General features: G+C 39.9%; 1 protein-coding gene across 1 annotated transcript; it reads right to left on the bottom strand.

Moving 5' to 3' along the window:
- Positions 1 to 3,761: 3,761 nt before the first annotated feature.
- ppp4r2 (protein phosphatase 4 regulatory subunit 2) lies at positions 3,762 to 16,250 on the bottom strand. The gene is made up of 9 exons (XM_005814681.3): positions 16,113 to 16,250; positions 15,375 to 15,456; positions 9,826 to 9,996; positions 8,166 to 8,259; positions 8,039 to 8,076; positions 7,861 to 7,935; positions 7,290 to 7,430; positions 6,920 to 7,197; positions 3,762 to 5,136 (listed from the first exon to the last, which is right to left on the bottom strand). The coding sequence occupies exons 1-9, from the start codon at positions 16,144 to 16,146 to the stop codon at positions 4,796 to 4,798; spliced, it is 1,254 nt and encodes a 417-aa protein (XP_005814738.1). The 5' UTR covers positions 16,147 to 16,250; the 3' UTR covers positions 3,762 to 4,795.
- Positions 16,251 to 17,549: the final 1,299 nt, after the last annotated feature.

Genomic DNA, 17,549 nt, shown 5'->3' with positions numbered 1-17,549 from the left:
GGGGCCCTCCTCTCTTTTCAAAGGAAGGATTTTTCCCCAGGGCTAGATGGCTTTCCTAGCCAAGTTCAGGCTCATTTGTTGAGGACCCCAACTTTGGAATCTAAAGTTTCCTTTCTGTTCTTTATGGTTAAGTGACTGTTTTACGTTGGTTTGGAGAGTGGATATTTCAAGATCTGATGTTGAACAAGACAGTCAGATATGGCAAATAAATGGCTCTTTACAATAAGGCTCCCCCTGCAGATGGCTTATAAATAGTTTGTAGCTATGTTATTAAATAAACTATAAACACTTTATAAATCATGAATAACTGCTTATTATGCATTAATTAAGGGTAAGAAAGAAACACAACTGACTGGTTTCTTGCCAGATAATGAGCCAGATCTGTTCACCTATTATTTCATCTAGAGTTGTTATATTAAATATTTCAGACCTCACATGGAGGTCAAAAATCTGTGGCATGTTCTCACCAGTTACATTCCAATTTTATGTTGCTCCAACTAAAAAACCAATCAATACAGCTTGAGTGGCTGAAACAAAGAAGTTTGTACTATTTAACTCTGTTATATACAAAGATAAATAACAATACACACCTTCTGTCCCGTTCACATTTTGTACATCTGAAAGAGACGTTTTCCAGCATGGAAAGACTCGGATTCCTCCATCCTGTGTCACAGCATATTCCTTACCCTCATCATCATCCAGCCCAGCTCCTTCATGACATGGTGCACATACAGAGTCCCAGCCAGCAGGAGCAGCACTGCATGTAAACACACTCTATAATTGCATGTATGTTAGTCTCCCATTCACTCTTTAACAACCTGCCCCAAAGAGCAGGCTCCAGCTCAACAAACTGAAGAAGTTTTATATATATAGCACTTTTTCAGCAATAAGGCAGTTCAAATTGCCTCTAAAAGCTCATGACTATTATGAACAAGACCCTTAAGGCCAGAAGAGCCACATTGGCCCTTCACTTCCCCATGGGTCTAACATGAGTCTTGACAGCAGTAAGACCGTCTGATTGGTTGTTTCTGACGGATTGGTGTATTTCTGCAGTCTTACTGTGGCAGCATGGGAGAAGAAAGAGGATCTGATATTTTTCTGTTGTGAGGAGTGGGACACGCTGGTTTTGCCTGTGGGTTTTTCCTTACAAGGCGAGATGAAAGTGTGTTTTAACACCGAGCTGCAGCAACAGCAAACAGCGCTCTCAATGCAAATTGGCTACATTTAGAGTGTGTAGCTCGAGGCTGAAGAGAAAAAATGCGACATTCTTCAGACGGGGTTTGGAGAAGCCGAAGAAGGTCATGATGACTGAGCTTCAGTTTTTTTTGGAGGGGGTTCAAGGTGATTCATAAGGACATGTAGGGAATGTGACGCCAGCAGCAGGAAGAGTTGGTCTGCATTTTAATCTCTGGGTCTCTGAACTTCATCGCCCTGCTGTGGAAACTAAACAGTACCCTCTGTTGGATGACACGGAGAACGCGTGTGTGGAGAAGGAGATGTGTGTCCTCCAGCTGAACCCAGTCAGGGTGTCTGACACAAAAACATCCTGCTTCAGATGAGAGAAATCACAAAACATGACAATGATGAAATCTAACAGGATTTCAGTCCAAAATTTTAATCGCTCGGTTCTGTATCATCTTCTGAGGCCGATTGGTTGTTGATGTTGCTTGAGATAAGTAACTTAAATGTTTGCAGTTTGAAATGTTCTAATTATCCTGAATTTGCTTTCTGTTGACGTATTAAATATTTTTCTGAGTTTAGATGAGAATCTGAAAGCTGCTCAATGTGTTGACCATTCATTTTCATATTTAAAGAGGCAGTATTATGTGTTTTCCAGGCACATAGTGCCACTTTATAGCACAATCAAATAGCTATGGCTATGTTCACACTGCAGTCTGAAGTGATCCAAATTTTTACCTTAATGTGACCTGAATCTGATTTTTTCATAAAAGTCTGAACAACACAGATTGGATTTTTTTGAATGTGACCCAGGCCTCTTGGATATGTGGTTCTAAATCCGATATGTGCCAGATGTTTTCAAACGTGACCCGAGTCTGTACAGCCAGGTCGCGTTCATCCAGCCTGAACAACATTGATATTCGACAAGCATCACTGTTCTCCATCTTGATATGCGCAAGCGGCAAGAAACAACCATAGTGGACCTTAATCAGAATTAAGTTGTTAATGTGCTGGCTCCAGTTGGATAACAACTTTAAAATCGTAAGATAGCAAAATGAAAAGCCATTTTTCTTTTTTGTAAAGGACAAAAATTGAATTGTGTTTTCCTATGATAAACTCACTCCTGAGCTTCAGACATCAGCTTCTGGACTAATGAGTGGGGAGACAGAGTTCTGTCCAGCCATGGCTCTAGTAGATCTGCAGCTGCTTCAACAGATTTCCTGAACTTTTTGCGCCCCCTCTGTATGCAGCGTTGCATACACTGCATACCCATTTTTTGCGCCACTGGTTGAGGTGACCTTTGTTTCTTCACTCTCAGGGGTCAATAAATGACAAAACAACTCTTTATGAGGTCAGAGTTGGCTAGCCTGCGTACTGAAGACATGGTCATAGTGCTAGACAAAGAATTCCTCATCTCTGTGTGAAGTGCCAGGTGTACTGTCCACCATTTCTCAGCAAAAAAAATCCAGGCCAGCTCAAAATGTCCTCCAGACACAGAAAATCACACGTGAGTGTACATTGAGCGGGTAATAAGAAGAGTTTAAGAAAACAAACACTTTGATTTAGTTATTCCTTTATCTATTGTTGGAATCATTAATGAACTTTTTCCAGTGGCTTGCCTGCAAGTCAATTATCAAAACAAACCGTAAGGGCACGGGCTAAAGTGAAGGAATGAATTGTTTACGTGAACTCAGAAAAGATAAGTTAAGAGTGTTTCCCAACCCTGGTCTTCCAGGCACAGTGCCTTGCATATTTTAGAGGTCTCCATCTTTTCCCCTTTACTATCCTCTCACCATCATTTCCTGCCTTACCTCCTCCACCCTACTTCAACATAACATTTGCTTGAAATTACAGCTAGATCAGCTCTACACCAACCAATCAAGCCTTGCCACAACTTTTCACGTGTTATGCTCTGGTCGTTTGCCTAGAACTTTTTCCACTGTGGTGCAAACCATCCTGAAGGTCATTTATGATAAATTACCTTTAAATTAATAAAAGTAAACATTTATTAATTTTGCAAAAATGCTTGTTCTTCTTGCTTTCATAAAAAAAATTTTAAAAGGGAGAAAAAATGTCACTAAAGTTAAAGGTTACTGGTTGCAATAGAATTTATGAGTATCAAAGTAAAAAAGTTGATTACAAATGCACAACACAGTGCGGTTGGTAGAACTGTTGCCTTGCAACTAGATGATCCTGGGTTCGATTCCCGACCCGGGGTCTTTTTGCATGTTCTCCCTGTTTGTGTGTGGGTTCTCTCTGGGTTCCTTCCACAGTTCAAATACATGACTGTAAATACATAATTTGTCTGTATAAATTCTCCTTAGGTGAGAGTGTGTGTGCCTGGTTGCTTGTCCAGCAATGGACTGGTGACCTGTCCAGGGTGACCCCACCTCTCACCCATTGACAGCTGGAGACAGGCACCAGCACCTCTTAACCTCAATAGAAGAAGAGTGTAAGAAAACAGATGGATGGAAACGCACAGCACTTTTCAGAGGTCTAAACCTAGAATATTCTCTTTCTCCTTCACAACTGTGCTCTGCTGTAACAGTTCTGAGCCCTATAAATAAGCACGACCACCACACTTAAAAATGTTAACATTTATTGCTATTTCTGAATACCGCGCTGAAAGCAAAAGCATTCAGAGTATACACAGAAATTATACAATAATATATTGTTTCACAAAGGCAGTGAACACATACTGTATTACAATCTACAAAAAAATCTACTTTACAGAAATTTAAAATTCTAAATATCAAAAAAGTACAGCTGCAGAAACAGGTGTAGAACTGTAACCAAAAACTGGATATCGGTCAGTCGGTGAAACAACATGGTGACATCACGATACAAAGAAAGCGCTCCATCTTTGTACTTACAGCTGGTTTTTTCAGGAACTACAACCGGCAGACAAAAAACACCCCCAAAAACTTACTCCAGAAGAAGTCAGTGAACTGAAATCATAATAAATTATGGTTGTATGCATCCAAGAAAACGTCAGTTTACAGAGGATGCTACTACAAAAGGGAGCATGTCTGTATAGTTCAGTGGAACTGGTAGTGTATCACTGTGGAAAGACGCTTCAAATATGAGGATAGCAAGTGGTAAAAATAAAAGCTTCTCATCTCACAGGAACTGAGAAATCAATTGTAAAATTGAGGGAGCTGATGGTTGATGGAGCCTGGTGGATTAAAGATAAATCAACACTTGAAAACTCAGAAGTGGTTTTACTTCTTATGAAAAGTCTCCTAAATGATAATAGTCTGTAGAATGGCAAGTTACTTCCTGTTACAAGTTGGAGTAAATGGTCCAAAACTTGAGCCATAAACCACAGAGGTCAAAATAAACTCACTGATCATCAAAATAATTAGAGGAAAAAAATTCCAAGGCTAATAAAATCAACCCTGCTGGATTTTAAAACAAAAACCTGTAAAATATTCCAATAAAAAGAAAAAATATTTTCTGGAGCCCAGAAAATGCACTCCTCCAAAATAGTAGCTATTTTGGAGGAGTGTCCAGAGACGGGGCGAGGTGTTCATCTGTCGTCTTGGCGACCACTGATGGAAAGAACGAGCTGGTTTACGGTCACATGCGACTGCAGGAAGAAGGGGTGGCCTTCAGTCTAATCCTGCTCCATAGGCTCCTCGGTGGTCTCAGTGTTTAAGGTGGCGCCCTCTGTAGGAGGTTCAGTTGTACTGAAGGAGGGAGCGACAGCAGCCTCCTCTTGGGCTGCCTCTGCCCCCTCCTCTGTACTGCTGCTGCTGCTGACCGGGTCGCTGCTTCTCTCCTCTCCGTCCCGGCTGCTCTCCTGGTTCTCCTGGACGCTAGTGGGGGCCTGCTGGTCTGTCTGGTCCATGTCGCTACCCTCCTCTTCTGAAGCGCATGGTACCTCCCTCTCAGCCGGATCACCCCCATCCTGCTTGGATCCTTCGCAACTCTCAGACACTGTGCCGCTAGTTGGTTCTAAACAACAAGAAGGGGGTACAACAAGTTTTTATAATTGTACAATATACGTAGGCCTGTCACTATAACAAACTTTGCTGAACGATTAATTGTCTCAAAAAATTATTGCGATAAACGATAATATTGTTTGAAGACCTTTTTACACTGATTTAATGGAAATGACATAATAATGCATGCGATTTCCTGCCAAAGATAGATACACTTTATTTTCAAAAGAACACTGAACACTGGAACTGATAAACAAAATAAACAAAACAACCAAAAATAAAATGGATTCTCAGTCTCCATTAACAAAAAACTCACTTGAAAAAAAAAACTAAACAACATAAAGCCAAAGTGGAAATAAATACTGCATTCAACCAAAAGAGTGCAGATTATGAAGTATGTATATTATGTTGCCCTTCAGTAATAATTAGATTTAAATAGAGAAAATGGGCACTTCGACTACCTGATGCAATAGTTCACACTACATGATTTTTTGCTCTTATTTTTCCCCTTATGACAATCTTAGAACGTTGGTCTTTCTAAGATTGTGTGGTGTGTTACAGATCCTAGGCTCTGATCTAAATCAGAGGTTTTCCCCGACTGGGATCGTTAACGCAGCCTGTTGAATGTGACAGGGAGCCAATCAGAAAGCTGGATTCTCCTTCGTGCTTTCTGAGGGGAAATTACAGAGAGGAATCCCAAACAGCTGATACGGCGCAACCCGAAGTCCAGCCGACATTGGAGATGATATGTGGAAACAATATTAATGTTTATTCAACATACAAAGAATATAGAAATGCCAAGAGGAGGAGTTGGAGCGAAATTGCTACCGCAGTTGATAAACCCGGTAACTTTTCAGCTGTTCTTCGTTAACGTGACGTAAATAGGTTATAATGATTTTCATTCAGTCAGAACTGACACTAGCCACATGCATTGCAGGTAGATTGTAGTAAAGCATTGATTAATGCCTGGTTTTAAAATTAGTTCACTGAACTTATAGCAATTATTTTGTGCCCATTGTTGGACACCACAGGGCAGGACCGAACCCGATGGAACCGTTATACCTAGGATTTCTGTGGGTAATGTGTGATCTGTCAGGTTTTGAAAATGGGCCGACAATCGGCCGACAGCTCGTGTGCGCTGGGCTTTACACTAAGTAAAATGAGGAAGGGAGGGTCAGTGGAGAGCACCAGAGTTGAGCCTTTTTCATTCGGTGTCATCAACAGAAAGAGAAAAAGGCCGGAAGAGACGATAATGCTGATAATTAATTTATCGTACGATTAATTGATTTACCGTTTATCGCGACAGGCCTAAATATACGGCTACATTTAAATACACGCATCTGTTTTTATAAAGCAGTTGTCAACAGCTAGAGATACACCACAAACCAGGCTGGTCATCACCCAACCAGAAACGTTTTTTCCTTTTTTTTTTTTAAATCAGTAGGCAGGACAGTTAAAAAAATAATTTCGTATTTTATATATATATATCCACACAGAACCCCATCCTCTTGAGCTCTCTCTTCAGTTTGGTACTCTGTTATCACTTTTCATAGTTATCACTATTTATTAGTGGGTCTGGTGGAGCAGCAAATTTATGCCTCAGTATTCTCCATAGCACTTCCAGTAGTCTATTATTCAGCTAATTATTTTGTGTAATGCACATTTTGAAGTAGATAAACTATTTAAAGCCAACTTTGACAGCAAGCCAAAAACTCTCGGCAGCTTGGAGTAGAACCCTTGTCTGTAAGCCTGATGGGGAGAACATTAAAAAAGAAATGAATCCAATCAGAACCCACCTAGCTCCTCAGTGGCAGCTTCAGTGCTGAACGCCTCCTTCTTCTCCTCCTCCTCCTCCTCTTCCTCTTGAACCATGGCTTCTGCTTCTTTAGAGTGGTGGCTGCTGTCTGAGGACCTCGGCGTCTCCACTTCCTGCTCTTCTTCCTCCTCGTCTTTACAGAACTTCAGTCTCTTCACCTCTTGGTGTTCAGCCTCCATGTCCTCTTCCTCCTCCTCTTCGTCCGAGTGTTTGTTCTTCACAGCGCTCCCCGGGGAGCCTTCTGAAGGCAAAACGTTGCTAACGAGGAATGGAGACAAATGACAGAAACAGATTCCGACTGCTGGTTGTGTTGAAGAGGGCAGATGTGTTTTCTATAGATCCTGTCCTACCTGGTGTCTTGGTTATCATCTTGCTCTGTGTTGAGGTCTTTGTTGTCTGTGCTGTCTGGTAGACCATTGGCTGCTAGTGAGTTGACCAGTGACACCTTTGGTCTGTTCAATGGTCGAGGGGTTCCTGGACCGTTTACTTTCCTGACAGACATTAAAAAAATAGTTACAGAGTATCTGCATTTTTCAATAAGCCAAATTTAAGACTATAAGACTTTTTTAATGCAATCTTTAATAAAATTTAAAATTGAAAAATCTATAACTAGAGGGGATGGTTGACGGAACTTGTTCCACTATAATCAACCATAGCAAAAACTGCACCAATGATACAGTCACAACTACCTGGCCAGGTAGCTAGCAAAGGTACCACCTTGAGTCACAAAATGCAATAAAAATATTTGTGTGCGACTCAAATTTTTGCCCTGGTGCCCCAACCACCGGGCTTAGCAAGTTTTCTAGGGGAAACCCTGTAAGATATTTTAAGGCCTTGAATTTAGACACATTAATATAAGACTTTTTAAGAACGAGGACTCAAGAGTTACAAAAAAAAAGACGATTGATTTCAGTTTTCTACCTCTCTATAAAAGCAGATGCATTTCCTGGAAGCATCACTCCATTCATTCGGTTAACAGTGCTGCATCCGTTTTTCCTGGAAGAAAAAGAAAAAAAGATTAAAACAAGATTAAAAATGTGATTGTCCCACTGGTGCATCTAAAAATACAGTGATTCTTTAGCGTACACCATACACTTACTCTGAAGTTGGATGGACACAGCTTACCACCAACACATTCTAAAACAGAAACAACGAAGCTCAATTTAGAACAAAACAACCATTTGAAAAGTTTAGAGGCACAATCACAGACACCGATTAGAACCAACCTTCTCCACGCCTCGAAGGAACTTATCTGTTCCAGTGTAGTTCCTTTTGGGCTCTGTGAGCAGCTCACACAATCGCTGGATTGTGAAGGGGATTCTAAGAAAAAAAACAAACAAAAAACTTTTTTTTTTTTACAGTTTCTAACATAAGTTTGTAACCTAAAAATCAAACAATGCAGAATTGTTGCCTTTTACATAAGGTTTTTTTTCAATGTTTTACAAATAAAAACAGTGAAATGCGTCAGTTATAGACTCATTTAGATTTAGGTTTAAACTCAACATGGGTTGGTCATTACAACCCATGAATAAAGTTCGATTTAAATGTTTCCATTCAGGCTGGAAGGTGAGTCTTTTTAAAAGAAAAGATGTATTAATCACACTGCTGGAATAAAATTGTGAAATATCTGAAGCAGGATTCTCCTCAGTGTATTAAAAGCCTGGCGGCACCCCCATGCTTTGCTTGACTCTCCACCAAGCTAAGCGTTACATGTTTATGTTTTTAGGGAAAAGAAAAAAAATTGCCTAATTTTTAATTATTTTTCTTTAAATAATAATTAAATTTTAATTTAATTAATTAATTAATTTTTACTTTATTCATCCCAGCAGGGAAATTATTTCGCAGTTACAGCACACGACAGGAGCTGTGTCTGCAGGCAGCCAGCTGAGCCGGCGCCATTTTTTGGACATGCGGCAGAGGTCGTCGGGACCGGGAGTCGAACCCGCGACGTCCGTGGGTCTAAGGCCTCCAAATGTGGGGTGTGCTAACCCGCTGCGCCACCACAGCACGCCACTGCAAGCGTCTCAGTTGTGCTGAGCATTTTACTTGCAGAGCAGAATTATTCCTAAAAGAAAGGTTTATAGTTGATGCATTTAAATGGTACAAAGCCAGGAGAGCAACCAATCACACCGTTAGCGCCTCTACGCGTTGCCTCGCGCGCTCCCACTGCTTGATCTCTGATGTTTGCCCTCAGCGTCCCTCCTTTCACTCAAACTGGACAAGGGCTGACCTGTATGGATATTTACATCAACCCCGTATGTTTCCTTCCAGAGTTTTTGATCAATGTAGGAGTCAAGAAAACCCACCGCGTTAGCTCTGGTTGCGCAGATCTATGTGAAAGACAGGTATAACCCGTAGTCGCATTTCAGGGGTAAGTGTTGAGCAAGCGGTGAGAATGATTTATATCTGTGAACAAAGAATTAAGAGCAGCGTATGAGTTTACATCTCAACATGCTGCCCAGCGTGTGGTTCTGTCTGCAATTTAAAGTGTTTGCATGTGTTCCCGGTTGGCCAGTGGTTAACAAACTAGTGTTAACCACTCATCAGCCTGTGATGGAGCTTTCGCGCTCACCTCAAAACCAGCAGGATGCGTGACCATATTTTATTATTTTTACGTTTACATGGTGCATCAAACCAAATCGATTGCTTTGTCCACTTAGAGTTAATGCGCGCAGCTGCATCAAATTTAGCAGCATTAATGTTGAAAATTGTCCGTATTAATTTCTGATAATAAAAAATTCAAGAAACAAATTTGTATCATTCTTGAACTGCAGTTGTGGGCTACAAGACATCACTCCAATGGCCACAAATGGCACATGGGCTGCACTTTGGACACACCTCTTTTAAGATAATTTACCGGATGTAACATTTCTCGGAGGCACCTACCCATTGTATCCCTTCACTATCTTCAAGATTCTCTCCTTCATATCCTCAAACGGAACCGACTCCACGTTTGGGTTCGCCGAAGCTCTTTGCTCAGGTGTGGAGGCTTTGAAGTCATCCATCACATTTTCCAATTTAAACAGGAAGTAGTTCTTGAATTGTGACCATGGAACCCTGGAGGAATAAAAAAATAAATAAAATCATGAGGTGAAATACAAAAACCAAAACAGAGGTTCTGCATTCAGAACAGGTTCAGAAAACCTTTTTCTGAGGTTTTTAAATCAGAAAAAGTAGCTTTTATGTAAATTCATGTTAACTATGTAGCCAGAAATCGTAGAAATGTATCTGCAGTTGCAGTTAGCCTAACAACTGACATGTGAACATCCATCAACAACATCCATGGAGACTTACTTGGCTGTGATCTGTCACTATGTCAACAATGAGAACCATACATTTTTGTAAGTAAATGTTGGGAGTGGAACACTGCTGAAAATCTGGCCCAAGGAAAAAATAAATAAATAATGGAGAAGTAGGCCATATCAGAGAAAGTGACATGTCTGGTCACAGATGTGACTGCAAACATGATTGGATGTGTCAGAAAGTTCCTAATCAGGCACACGATTTGCATAGCGCATTCTTTAAATTCAACAGTTCCAAAATCATGTTACCAAATTGACTCTCACTGATATCAGAAATAAAACAAGGCAGATCGTTGCATACATTAGAACCAGTACTACAGCCAAAGAGGAGCTGGCAGAGAGAAAAGAAGAAAGAGAAGAAGTCCAGCTACAGACTAGAGGACCAGTGAAGAAATTAATGAATGAAGTATCAACTAGATGGAACAGCATGTATTTAATGCTGGAACGCATGGTGGAACAGAAGGAGTCAGTGTTGGTGTCCCTGGCCTCTTTAAAAAGCGACATACCTCAGCTAACTACAGATGATAAAATCATAGAGAACACATTCCGTGTGCTTGCTCTATTTAACCAAGCTGTTGGGTCTGGGGGGAGTGGAAAGTGTAATTCCAATGCTTAAAATGGTGCATCATTGCACACAATGCATTAAATGTAACCATGAAAACCGCAATTAATCTTGTGGAAAACCTTAAGAGAAGAACACTAGAAACACTGTGCAACCTGGAGTCATTAAGTGGAATGACTATACCAACATTAGTGGACCCTTTGTACAAGACGATGGGATTCTTAGGTGCTTCAAAAGCCAATGATGCAATGAAAAGACTAAAATTAGAGTGCGCAGCAGAAATGAGAAACACTGGACGGACAAATGGAAGATGCCCAAATCTGGACCTTCAACTCAACCATCTGCTCCCAGTTCAGGTTTGTCATGATTGTTAAATGTGTATTTTAATGTTCTTGCAAATCACTCCATGTAATTACAACGAATTACATGGAGTGTAATTTATGCATTTTATTTTTTTCCTCAGATGATAACTTGTGGCAGCAGCTGGACATGGAAGCTGAAGAGAACAAGGCTAATTCAAATGTCACCACCAATGCCATTATCAAGGTTCAAAGACGCATCTCTGAGGCGAACACGCCAAGATCACAAGATCCACTACTGGGAAACGCAATGACTACATTACCCTACGTTATACAAACTTGCAATTAAATTTCTCTGTACACCGTCATCATTAGTGCCCTGTGAAAGGGTGTCCTCAAAAGCAGGAGAAATGGTGCAATCGCCTCGACCCAAAGTTGTTACAGCAGCTGATGTTTTTAAATACATGAATGAACCCTGTTCAGTCTGTCTCCAGTCTTCATTGCATTTGCCTGGAATGGCTTTTAAAATCAAACAGATGTCACCATCAAGTGATATAGTAACACAGTTTCAACACAGAATTGACACAGTTTGGGAAATGTGCCATACACCCAATGAGGCCTTATCTGCCCATCACTATTGCCGACACCTCAGACAACTGATGTGCACAATCCCTCAGTATCCACCCTGGGATGTTGTCAGGGCCTGCAGCTTTATGGGGATTGGTTTCCCGAAGGGACTTCCTCACATCTGATGTGGTCTTACAGAGGAGTGCGTCACCAGGTGGTGGCATGAATCTGGTGCTGAGGGGGTGTCAGGATCCTCAAAGCAGGCAAAGAACTTACTGAGTACATCTGGCAATGAGGGGTTTCTGCATTCTGCATCCCTGATATTGTAATCTCTGATGCACTTGATGCCCTTCCACATGCGCTGGGGGTCGTTGGTGGTGAAGTAACCTTGAATTTTCTGGGTATGTGTGGCTTTGGCCCTCAGAATGCCAACAGTCAGTCCTTTCCTCACCTCTCAGAGTGCTGATGCCTCACCAGTCCTGAATGCAGCATCCCTAGATTTCAGCAGAGATCTCACCTTAGCCTTCAGTCAGAGTTTCTGGTTCGGGTGACAGGTTACTGTCTTAGTGTTGGTGACATTATCATCACACTTGGAAATGAAGCCAAGAACAGAGGAGGTGTATTCCTCCGGGTCTACCTCTCCCTCTCTGAAGACCTGCCAGTCTGTGAATTCCAAGACTGAAAACAGTCTTGGAGAACACAGGCTGCATCCCTGGGCCAAACAGTGACTAATCCGTATCATCAGCGGATGATATGCTGACGCCAGCAGAATAGAGATGTGGTCAGAGAGGCCAAAATGTTGGCAAAGAAAAGCTCTGTATGCAGAGTGAATGTTAGTGTACACACAGTGTTGCTTCCCCATGTAGAAAAGGTGACATGCTGGTAAAAAATGGGCAGTTTTATGTGAATAAAGTCTCCCACAAACAAGTAAAACATCTCTGGGTGCTTCATCTGCAGTGAGCTAATGGTGTCATACAGCTATTGTATCGTATTTAATACAATACACTGGAAATATAAATATCGACTGTCTCAAGGGATTACAGACCATCAAGCTGGCCCAATATACTATTAGAATCTCACTTAAAATATGATATCCTACCAAATATTGAATCCAAGTAGTTATTTGTGTTTGCAAATAACTACTTGGCATAACAGTGTGATTTGATATAGAAATCAAGCATAAAATAAAACCTTCATATTTTACTTAAGAGCAGAGATAAGTCAACCATTATAAATTCCAACTCCCATTTGACTCATTCAGTATACACATTGTGCATTTCAGTCTAAATACTTTCCACATTGAGAAAAAATACTTATTACCAAAATTAATTCATTGTCTATAATATGAGTCACCAACAGGGTCCCTGCAGGCACCCAATCGCCGAGGGGACATTGTCAGTCACCCGCAGAGCAAGTTCTAAAAATAGCCATTGTCATTGGGGAGCACTATAAAAATTTTTTTTTATATATTTAATTAAATGTTTCTACATTTAAGTAATAACAATTGTTTATATTTAGATTTTAAAAAGTCAATTATGAAAACATTTAAAATAAATTGCTTTATGTATAAAAGTCTTTTCTAGGGTTAAAGTTCAGAATTATGCGCAGATGCCTGCAGGATATTATCGGAGGGCAGTAGCGCCTGCAGCTATACGGCTGGACCCATTCAGAGTACCTTCAGATTTTCCTTTAAGTAAAAAGAATAATTTCTGGAATTTGTATTATTCAACCCTCTTTACTATTAATAAAATTGTGGAGAAAAACTGATCTTTTGTGTCAAAACATCTTGTCTATGTGGGTGGGCACGCCAAAGCCTAAATCTTATTGGTCAGTTTGCTTTTGTTTATTTGGCAGCTTGGTGCTTTTTCTGCAAGCTAAAGACGAATGAGCAGAGTTTGATCCCCCCGTAGTTCTAAGAGCGGTTGTTTGGATCCCGGCTGAGTTTTATACCTTGTGCGCGGTTCTGGTGGGTCACCAGTTTATGAGCTTCTTTGATGTTTCTTGAACTGAAGAGCCGATGGGTCACCATTTGGCTGACATCTGCCGCTCTTACTGAGCATCTCAGACTGTGGGTTAAATAATTTAATCTAGTCCAAACGTTCCCCAAAAGAGTAGAAAGACATTAAGCAAATATTGTTGCTTCACCTTCTCCTCCTCTGGACGTCTGGACTTCAACCTGGGAATCAACATCATCCACTTTCCATGGATCACATGGGTAGGTTTCACTTCCATGCCTTTATTACTTAGCATCGTTTGTAAAAAAAAAAAAAAAAAAGGTGCGCTGCTTTTGTGGTTTAGGTTTGTGCTGGTTTTGTGCGACGTGCACATGATGCGCGTTGGAGAGGTGGTTGTGCTCTTGCAGGTCAGGTGCAGTGATCGTTTTGTGTGTACCCTCCGATCCGTCTGACTCCCCCCCCCCCCTCTAGACAACAGGTGACAAGTCAGCTTTTCTGTTCGCGAAACCACAAAAAGGCTAATAAACCTGCTACCTCACCAGAACCGCGGACACTGTAAAAAGCTCAGCCACGATCCAAACAAAAGCTCTTAGAACTACGGGAGGATAAAACGCCACTCATTCATTTTTAGCTTACAGAAAAGGCGCCAAGCTGAAAAATAAACAAAAGCAAACTGACCAATAAGATTTAGGCTTTGGCGTGCCCACCCACATAGACTGACACTGATCTGCGCTACATACAAGATGTTTTGACACAAAAGATCTTTTTTTCTTCACAATTTTGTTAATAGTAAAGAGGGTTGGATAATAAAAAATACAATAACTATTCTTTTTGTTTTTTAATTTAAAGGAAAATCTCAATATAGGCACAGTGCGTACAGCAGCAGGTGCTACTGCAACAATCCTCAGTCACACTTGTGGGCAATTTAGAATCACACAGAAGAGCTTCAAAAAGAAATCAAACTTAAAACTCTGTGAACTAAGAACTTCTGATCACATAATAACGATTAACCATATCTGCAACGGTAAATCCTTACTGATACCTATTGTGAGTAGTCCCTAACATTAATATAATCAGGCAGCATGTAATCATATATGTATTACTGTCATAAAGGCTGAGAAAATATAATTGATGTCTGTATTAAACAAGTAGCCCTTCTTGTTCTTCTGTACCCATGAAGTAACTCCCAGTCTCAAAAAAGTTGGTGACCCCTGACCTATAGCTTACACCCAAGTATAGCATACGCTATCCATAAAGCTACATTAATCTTTAACCAGAACAACCAATAACTACATAAAGTTTTGGGATTATTTATAATCCCTTATAAATCTGACTCATTCGATCATGATTTTAGTAGTTACACATATCTTGGCTCATCTATGCAAGATGATAACGTCTCCCAATTTTTTACAGCACAGAAGGTCCTTTCACACTTGCTGAAAAATAATCGTATTTCTCAGTTTGAACAGAACATCATTGATACACTCATGTCTTCAATAGGAATGGCAATTCTTTTATTTTTTTCTGCCTAGCATACATTTATGTGTATGCTTAAGAGTTGTGAAATATCCAAACACCCCCGCTTCCCCCCCCCCACACACACACCAGACAAAAGAAAAAAAGTCTGTCTTGAACCTAAACATTCTTTTAACTTGTACTGAACAGCTATGAAATGTACATTGATCAGCCACTTTTCTTTGCATATATGCACGATTGAATAGCAAAAATGGGGCCTGTGGGTTTCACTTACATGGTCTGTCCAGTCTTGGCAACATGGCATAAAAATTGTTCCAAAAGGGGGATAGGCTCCTTCTTCGCTTTCTTATCAAAATCTGTAATGAGGTCAAAAAGGAGGAGACAGTAGCGTCAACAAACGTAAACTGTTGACACTGTTGTTTAGAAGAAGGAGTTTTCATTTATCCTGGCATAATGCTCAATTGTGGTAACTCTGTGACGTAAAACTGGATGTTTAATTTCCTTCAGTTATCATCTACTTCAACCAAATATGCTATCAGTTAGCAGGTGGTCGGTTACACCTGTCTCAGTCAAGCCGTCGGAACATTTGATTCGCCTAGTTTATTTACATAATCAATCTAGTTCAGAGCGCTTTCTAGCTAAAACTGGCACAAGTTACCCGAATAGCTTGGAATGCTAAGTTAGTCCGAACAAGGCGACCGCTAAACGGTTCTACACAAAACCTGAAAGCAGTGGCCTAAAAGTCAGTCTAAGCCAACTACTTAAAATAGGAAAACAGTATTAGCGTTTAAATGTACTGGTTAATCATTTTAACATGTTGGCTTATTGTAGCGAACACCGTGAGCACACGGCTAACAGTTCCGTAAAAGCACTTGTTATGTTAGCATCAGCTAAAGCTAAACAGGTAGCTAGCTAGCAACACGTTTTTCTTTTAGAAAAACAACTATTTCGAAACATCTGTTTTACGAGGCGTTCTTAATCAAAACGAAGAAATCGAAATTCTATTTGTGACCTCTGAGCGCCTCTTCAAGCGAGTCAATTTCCATCACGTCGTTGCCCTCTTGTCAGGCTTGAGGATGTAAAAGGCAGAGTGGTGGCTAGCCGCTGCTGCTAAGCTACAAGCTCACAGGCAGACAGGAGGGAGCATTTTAATATGGCGCCGTGAGGTCACCGGCTGTTTAGCAGCAGACACAACTTCATGTAGAGTGGACCACACTCTATCCCCACAGCCTTTAAAATATCACTGGGAGGAAGTTTTACAAATATATAAAAGAAAAACTTTGTAGAAGAACAAAACGAAATTTTGTATCCCCATATTGTCCAGATATTAGATAGTATTGTTTGTTACTTATGGTGTCTGTCCTACATTAGACACAACCCGAGAAGGCACAATTTCTTATTTACAAAAACATCCTATTTTCTTTCTTATTATTTAAGTAATTCAAGATTCTAAATTGCATTATGTCATTCTATAAAGTTCTGGTAAAAATATTATACTTCGTCTGAACTCTTTTTCCATGATGGAGGGTTTGTTCAATATAACAGCTAAAATCCTTTTAATAGTTACTTACAAATGCATGGTCAAATTTATACTGACCCATTCAATAAATTAGAATATTACTGAAAATCACATTTATGTCAGGAACTTTATCACTAAAGTGAAACCCATTATATAAGTTAATTACACACAGAAGAATGTTTGAAAGCCTGTATATCTGTTATTTATTTATTTTTTTACGTGCAAGTAATAAGATCAAGACATTTAAAATTATAATATTAAATCACACCAATAAAAAACTATATTTAAAAACAGAAATGTGGACTTCATGAAAATGGCGTAGTACTTCTAATAAGTAACATTTATTTAAAAAATAAATGTTATTTTAAAAAGGTACATTTAATCTGACAAACTGGCCTCATTTGAATGCACATTGTAATTTATTAAATACGACTGTACTTACACTCCCCACATTTTTTGGTTAAAAGTTCCTTATGTGTCAGTTATGCACTGTCTATAGAACTCAACAAGCTTTTGGCATACTTGTGACTGAATATTTGCCTCCAGAATTTAAAGTTTATTTAAATTAGTTGGAATAACTCACTATTTTTTTTTATCTAAAGTCAGGATCAGTTCAGAAACATGTAGAAAATGATGACCTATGTCATGTAATTTCTTATTAATCTGTGTTATTTTTCTTATAAATCCTAAATCTTTTTGAAAGGGAAACTTCTGTGACTTAAGCTTGGAGCTCTGCTTACATACTTTTTGGAATAGAATGTGCAAACATTTCCTTTAAATATATTTATTATCTCCCAAGACCATATTTTTCTCCCAGAAGGCATTTGTCTTAAATGCATCCTCAAGATGAGCGTATTTAATATTTAAATAGAACCATACTTGCAGCATTTTTAAAATTACCCCCCAGGGACAACTTTTTGCCTCTCAGGA

The sequence above is a fragment of the Xiphophorus maculatus genome, chromosome 20 (genome assembly GCF_002775205.1).
Source record: "Xiphophorus maculatus strain JP 163 A chromosome 20, X_maculatus-5.0-male, whole genome shotgun sequence".
In the NCBI taxonomy this organism is placed as follows: domain Eukaryota; kingdom Metazoa; phylum Chordata; class Actinopteri; order Cyprinodontiformes; family Poeciliidae; genus Xiphophorus; species Xiphophorus maculatus.
This window is presented reverse-complemented; position numbering and strand designations above follow the sequence as displayed.